This window comes from Fusarium vanettenii (genome assembly GCF_000151355.1).
Source record: "Fusarium vanettenii 77-13-4 chromosome 3 genomic scaffold NECHAsca_2_chr3_3_0, whole genome shotgun sequence".
Classification (NCBI taxonomy): domain Eukaryota; kingdom Fungi; phylum Ascomycota; class Sordariomycetes; order Hypocreales; family Nectriaceae; genus Fusarium; species Fusarium vanettenii.
Window position 1 is genome coordinate 1,002,090 of NW_003315880.1, and position 7,878 is coordinate 1,009,967.

Below are 7,878 nucleotides of genomic sequence, written 5' to 3' on the forward strand. Positions count from 1 at the left end.
ATGCCTCATCAGGAGCAGGCCCCCGTGGCCAAGACGAACTCGTCCGACTTCACCAAGCTGTCGTCCAGCCTTCCATTCGGCCAGCGAGTTCCTCTCTCCTCCATCTCCGGCCCGACCTACGTGACCGCCCAGCTGCTCGTCCAGCAGATCGCCTATAAGCTGTCCGACAAGATCTTCTCCTACTCCCCCGAGACCTTCGACCTCGACATTGCCCTCAAGGATTGGGCTTCCCAGAACGAGAAGAACATCCACGGCTACTCTACCGACGTTCTGCCCCTCCAGACCCGAGTCGGCGCTGGCGCTCTTGCCCTTGGCTACATCTTCTCCCCCGACTTCGATGTCTCCAAGCGACACATCCCTCAGTCTCTGGTTGCGCCCTCGGGCAGTCTCCAGCAACTGCGCGGAACCCTCGACCAGCTGTCCCTCCTCTATGGAGTCTCCAGCCCCTTCGTCGCCCATATTGCCGCTCTGGACTACTCGGACAGCAAGGGTCTGATCTCCAACTACGATACTGCTCTTCGCATTGCTGAGGATCTTGGTCTTGGTCTGGTCGCTAGCACCTCTACCTATGAGGCCCAGCACATGTCCATCTTTGCCACTCTTCTCGCTTCTCTCCTGCCTACTCTTCATATCTATGATGGTGTTCGCGTCGCCAGGGAGACTCTCCGTGTCGTTGATGCCCTGAGCGAGAATGGCGTTGCCGATCTGTACACCAAGCTCTCCGCCGAAGTCGGCAAGCTCAACACCCGCCTTGACACCGCTGGCAAGGCTGTTGAGCTGCTCAAGCTCTTCAACGACGAGCTCGGTACTGTCTATGAGCCTTTTGAGTACCACGGTCATGAGACCCCTGATGTCGTCCTCGTCGCCTTCGGCAGCGTTGAGTCCCAGGTCACCAAGGAGGTCCTGGCCAAGCTCTCTGCCGATGGCGCCAAGGTTGGTGTCATCAACGTGCGAATCTACCGTCCCTTCATCGAGGAGGCTTTCCTGAAGGCCATCCCCGCCTCTGCTCGCACCATTGCCGTTCTCGGCCAGGTCAAGGATGAGCTTGCCGTTGAGGATGAGGCTACCCAGTCCGCCCTCTACAGCGACGTTCTCACCACTGTTGCTTTCTCTGGCAAGTTTGACAGCGAGCCCGATGTTCTTGACATCAAGTACACTCCCGCTCAGGCCTTCACTCCCCAGGGCCTGGTCAACACCTTGCACAAGATCTTTGGCAACGACGGTGAGGCCAAGAAGCTGCCTTCTCTTATCCAGGCTCAGCAGTTCACCTTCTGGGAGCTCGATGACTCGCCTGCCATCAACTCCCCCAGCGTCATTGGCAACCTCCTCTCTAAGGAGTCTACCTCCAACGTCTACGTCAACGAGGTCTTTGACAACCTTACCCAGGGCGGTATCGTCCGCAGTGACCTCCGCGCCTCCAAGAAGGCTCTTGAGGCTCCTTATGACATCAACGAGGCCAGCACCATTGTTGTCGGTAATGAGAAGATCCTTAAGGAGGTTGATATCATCAGGGGTCTCGCCGATGGCGGCAAGGTCATTGTCAAGCTCTCCAACTTCAAGGATGACGAGGTTGAGAAGCGACTCCCTGTTGCTTTCCGCAAGGGACTTCAGGAGAAGGCCGCTGAGCTCTACATCCTGGACGCTTCCTTCTCCCCTGCTTTCGAGAAGGATCCCCTCTTCGCCAAGCTGCTCGTTGAGCTGTCCTTCCTCAAGGTTGCTCTTCCTGACATCTCCCCCAAGGAGATTGGACAGTACATCCTTGCCGAGGGTCAGGCCCCTACTCTGGAGGAGGCTACTGATGCCATCGGCCAGTGCCTCCGCCAGTTCGAGGTTCCCGCTGCCTGGGCCGAGGTCGAGGCTGACTTCGTCAGCCCCAACCTCCCCCGTACCATCCAGAGCAACAGCTTCGTCGTCCACCAGAAGGAGGAGGTCGAGGAGACTCTTGAGCTCCATGACTGGCAGGTCGCCGCCAAGTCCCTTGCCTTCAAGGAGGCTTACGACACCAAGACTGCTCTCCGACCCGACCTCTCTGTCAAGACCGCCACCATCACGGTCAAGGAGAACCGACGTCTCACTCCCATGGACTATGACCGTAACATCTTCCACATCGAGTTCGACCTCGGCGACTCTGGTCTTACCTACAAGATTGGTGAGGCTCTGGGCATCCACGCCGAGAACGACGTCGAGGAGGTCAACCAGTTCATCGAGTTCTACGGCCTCAATCCCGCCGAGCTTGTCCAGGTTCCTTCTCGCGAGGATTCTTCTCTGATGGAGGTCCGCACCGTCTACCAGGCTCTTGTCCAGAACGTCGACATCCTCGGCAAGCCTCCCAAGCGCTTCTACGAGGCCCTTGCCGAGTTTGCCACGGACGAGACGGAGAAGAAGAAGCTCGAGGCCCTTGGCGGACAGGAGGGTGCCGAAGACTTCAAGCGCCGATCCGAGGTGGACACCCTCACCTACGTGGACATTCTGGAGGAGTTCAAGTCGGCTCACCCCAATTTCCACGACCTTGTCAAGATTGTCAGCCCCCTGAAGCGCCGAGAGTACTCTATCGCCTCTGCCCAGGCTGTCACTCCCAACTCGGTGTCTCTGATGATTGTCGTCGTCGACTGGGTTGACCCTCGTGGCCGCACTCGATATGGCCATGCCACTCGCTACCTCAGCCGTCTGCCGGTGGGTGCCAAGCTCACTGCTTCGGTCAAGCCCTCGGTGATGAAGCTCCCCACCAAGGACACTGCTCCTCTTATCATGGCTGGTCTCGGAACGGGTCTTGCTCCCTTCCGTGCCTTTGTCCAGTACCGTGCCATGCAGAAGGCCCAGGGCAAGGAGATCGGTTCCATCCTCCTGTACCTCGGTTCGCGTCACCAGCGCGAAGAGTACCTCTATGGAGAGGAATGGGAGGCCTACTTGGCTGCTGGCGTCGTCACTCTCATCGGCTCTGCCTTCTCTCGTGACCAGCCCCAGAAGATCTACATCCAGGATCGTATGCGCCAGACTCTTAAGGAGATCGCCAAGGCCTACATCCAGGATGAGGGTAGCTTCTACCTGTGCGGTCCTACCTGGCCCGTTCCTGACGTGACCAAGGTTCTCGAGGAGGCCATCGCCCACGAGGCCAAGGCTGCGGGCAAGAAGATTGATCCCCGCAAGGAGATCGAGAAGCTCAAGGAGGAGGGACGATATGTCCTCGAGGTCTACTAGAGTTCATGTTTATGTTGGCACGATATGATTGATGTCTAAAATGGTGCTTGGATATGTATAGACAGCATTGAAGCGTTTGAATATAGTCAGTCATGGTATTATCTCCTTGTACACTGTGTTTGAAAACTGTGAACTGCCATTCTGTGTCATCCACACGAGACCCCTTTCCTTTGTCGTTGGGCTCAGGCTAACACAGGGCAGGTAGTCTCTGTCAACCCGTTGGGCATACATATCACGACGGCGGATGTTGGGCACAAGCTCACATTTGATAGACCCTCACCGCGCTTAACGGTTAAACCAGATGTTAACCGGAGTATCACATCAAAGTTCCTCAATCGACGTCGAGCATCTCGTATGCAGAAATGACAGGACCAACCATTGAGGCATGTGAGGGTGTCGACAACCTGGCTGGCCTCGAGTCTATTTGAGATGGTGAAACCCGCTAATAGCCGGAGCGGCCGTCTGTCAAGGAAAGGCGAAATGGGAAACCCGAGCTTTGGATAGAGTTTCGGGCAGCAATTGGGAGAGTGTCTGCCCAACGGGGGGGCGGGCTTCGGGATGTGCCTAATTCGGCTTTCCATGGGAGGGAGAGAGGTTGGTATCCACGAGACATTGTCTTTGGAAGGTGGCTTGAGTGAAAGCATAGTGACGTTGGTCATGCCTGTGTATATGCATGTTGGTCTGTATGTTGGGCTGATGGTGGTGGTGGATGACCATCTGGCCGGTAACAGGGTCGGCGTTGCACTTTCGGTCTTGACGCAGGGCTTGGCTATTTAGGATTGGCTATGGAAATGAGGGCATTCCCGGATTTTGTGACGGTGATGTTGTTGTGTATTGTGTTGGGTGATGGTGTATGCCAGCACATCAGCAATGTGGATGTCTGGTGTTGTGAAGACACATGAGTCTCACACCACCACCTGACAAAAAGAGATGGGCTATTCCTGAGATAGTTGACAATATGATAGATGATATCAAAAAGAAATGCCTGCAAAAATGAATCAGAGCAAATGCTCCCCCGGGAAGGCTCGAACTTCCGATCTCCCGATTGTCTGCAAGTAACAGTCGGACGCTTTAGCCAACTAAGCCACAGGGGATTGGTTCGCTTGATGACGGTGGACTTCCCAATTAGGATTCATATCCTCGCGGCTTCTGCAGACAACGTCAGTCGTTACACCCAACATTTGACGAGTAGAGTCCAGTCTCACGATAACTACGTAGTTTCCTGCAAGGCGGAATACGCGCAACTGGGTTTCTCCTGCCACTTATCTCTCCTAGTGGGACCGGGATTGATCCTACATGCAGTCATGAGTTGTTCGGACGAGAGGATAGAGCCAAATTCGTCAACTTCTCGTGGATATGAGATGTTTCGTTACACCGGTCATGTCCTATACGGTTATCCGCCCAGCCCAGACCGTCAAAATCTCCAATAGGACAATTATAACCCACCTGATACGTTCAAGTGCCAACAGAGTTGTCACCGGCTGTAGCCTACTCTTCAAACCGTCTCACCGGTTTCCTAGACAGTCTGACACTCTCCTCCATCACCCCCAACTCATCCAAAACATACCCTACACAAAGACCCAAAACACCAGAGACAGACTCGGGTCCTTCCGCCGACTTGCATTCACAGGTGTCGAAACTGATGTCTCTGGGCCAACTCATTTTCCCACGTGGACCCTTCTTCTGGAGTAATTCCGATAGACAAATCTCACAAGGCTAAACAAAACAACACATTAATCTCGATCAAAATTTACCGACATTGGTACCCGACCCGAGGAGAAACGAGATCAAAAACTTGAGTGGGAACATGTGGGTGATTGATTCCCGCATCAACCGGTGGGACACACGGAATCGTCCCACAAGCACTTGGAACGGAACCCGTTTCCCCTCTCAGGATAACAAAAAAGCAATTCGTGAGAGCAAGTCCAAGCGATCCGATACGGTACGAGTCATGGCAAGAAAAAGAAATGGGCTCATGAGAGGGATCTCGAAGGAAAAAGCAAAAAAAAAAGAGAGGCAGCCACATCGGGACCCATCGCCAAGTTTGTGGAAATTCGAAAGAGAGACATTACAACTTTTTGATCGACGGGACGTGTAAAATAACCCGTTCAAAGATGAGGCTACTGCGAGGCCTGCCACGATTGGGACAGGGTAGAGAGTGATGGAGATGCAAAATGCACAGAGACAAACGCCATCATCACATGATGAAGATGGTGATGCAGAACGTTCCCGCCCTGCCGTTGGTTGGTTGGGCAAGTGGAAAAGAGGGATCGGCAGCATGGATATTCGAGTTTGATTTGGGAACCGATAGCTCATATTAGGCGGACGATGTGTTGATGATGATACTCTCTCTCTCACCGTGATATCTCCATCGGTTCGTCAACAACCTCCTAAGATCTACATGGGATTTCCATGTTTACCATGCTCACCACAAGTGAAGCTGTTACCCCCCGGGAGAAGGGGAGAGCGGTGAGATTTCGTCTGTTTCAGGTGCAATCTCGCAGATCCAAGGAGGAGGGACCCATTTCCCTCAAAACGTTGCTTTTTCGACATGTTCGTCCTTTTTTGCTCCACCACCATGATCAAGTTCCATTCAGATGTACCAGTTACAAAGGTACAGAAGTACCTATATTTGTTGACATGGGTGTGTTCGATTATGTAGGTATACAGCTCGTGGGGTCGGTCCCCCCCCTTGAACACAACTCGTTCCTTCAGGGCTGTCCCGGCTGACTGGGTATCCCGAGGCAAGACGGTCGTTGGGACCATGTCGGGGGTGGAGCCAGCCCGAGACATGACATGGAGCTAGAAGAGCGGTTCCGCGGGCTGTATTTTTGATCATGATGGGTTTGTTGAAAGGGTACTTTGAGTTGTCAAGAGATAGGAGAAGCTCTTCCGTTAACAGTATAGCCAAGAGATCATCTCAACCACAAAAGACAACAACTCCAAGCAAATCATACAAGACAAAAACAGACATCATGCAGGGAGAAAGGCAGGGCATCTTTCTCGGTCGCCAAGCACCCGGACTTGCGCTCCAACCAACACTAGGATTCTCCCACCTACGTAACCGTGGGGCACTCAAAAACTCAGACCGGTATGGGGAAAAGGAAAAAAAAACCATGCAATGCACATGCTGCATTTTGTGGTGGTCGGACCGCTCAGTTGGTTCCAGAGGAGAGGGCTACCCCTCCCCTGCTCGTGCATTTGACGCTAGAAGCGAGCAGCCGCAGATGGAGGGGGGTAGGGGAGACGGAAATTCCAAACGAGAAGAGAGAGAGAGAGAGAGATTGCATATCCCGTGTTTGAGGCATCTTGTTGTTGGTTGTGTCTCTCGGCACCAACCGCGTGACAAGCAGCCCTCTCTTTTCTTCGTCACAATTGAGAGTCATCGGCGATTACGATTAGGCACGGAGAACGACCCTGTTCCCTGGGAACGGAACCCCCTGTAGTTACGGTTACATCCCCCAAGGGTGGGGGATTTCCGGAGCAAGCACCAAGCCTGAGGATTCAGCGTCGATAGCGCGGATCTACAGCAAAGCTGAACTGTTGACAAAGTGTCGGATAGATAGCTCGCTTGTTCTGAGTCCTACTCGAGGCGACGGAAAAGAAACCCCCTTGCTCAGAGGAACACAACTCATGACAACTCTCCATCATGCCAATGACGTTGCCCCAACCTGTCAGGGTCTTCTCTCACACACGCACGACGCACGCGCGCAGAAAGTCAAATCCTGTATCCACTCACTCCCACACACGCTCAAGCCACGGTTACCAAACTACAGGGACGCACCGCATGTTTGATGTTGCAGGGACAAGAAAGAGACCCCTTCTTCTCTTTTCGAGAACGAAACTCTGACCGCCTTTGCTTGAAAGGGGGGCCGGAGTAAGCGATGGGAGAGACGAGAGAGATCTTTGTCTACGGGCTCTCTTTTCTTTTCTTTTCATTCTAGTTACTCCCTCCAGGCCGTGCGTTGCATCCAATCCCTGACTTTCAGCACCATAGGTTGCCACTTGACTGACTCTTGATCCCTGGCATAAATCCAAGCCGGGATCATCTAGCGGTGTCCGCGAGACGAGAAGAGGCACCAACTACCGAGTCGACGACGTGCATCTGCCCATCTCGGTGCTATCTTGCTACTGCTTCAGGGGTGGCCTGGACCATACAATGGTATCGTGGGGCATCGGACATCCTCGTGACTTGACAGCATGACCTGCCCAGTGGTAGTATCCATCTCCTATTCCCATCCCTTGGCTCAGCATGTCGTCATCAAGGATCAAATTGAAACGAGCGCATTGACCGTGTGGGCATGTGTGCCGTCTTGTCTCTCCTCCCTGCCTTGCCGCGATTGACTCGTCTCTTTTTTCTGCCGCGGCTTCTGTCACATATCGATCAGACAGCCAAGCCAGACAGAGCAAATCAACTCTGGACCTATCATTCTCAGACCGCCCTAATGCAAACGAGGATGCTGGTGAGGATGCTGGTGACAATCTGATGCTGTAGACTCGAGTCCTGTCCAGACATGATTCGAATTGCGTGTGCTTGAATTATCTGGTTGTAAATGCAAATAAATGTTGCTATGATCCCTTCCATTCCCTTCCAAAATGCCATGTCCATGTCCATGTCCCTCTCTTTGCACCACTCGTTCCCTCACACCAATTTTCGCGCAACAATAAAATACAAAATCC

General features: G+C 53.4%; 1 protein-coding gene across 1 annotated transcript; it reads left to right on the top strand.

Moving 5' to 3' along the window:
- NECHADRAFT_67174 (uncharacterized protein) lies at positions 1-3,299 on the top strand (the record flags this gene model as incomplete). Its single annotated transcript, XM_003052482.1, has 1 exon — positions 1-3,299. One exon carries the CDS (start codon positions 1-3, stop codon positions 3,196-3,198), a length of 3,198 nt encoding a protein of 1,065 aa, XP_003052528.1. The 3' UTR covers positions 3,199-3,299.
- Between the last annotated feature and the right edge of the window lie 4,579 nt (positions 3,300-7,878).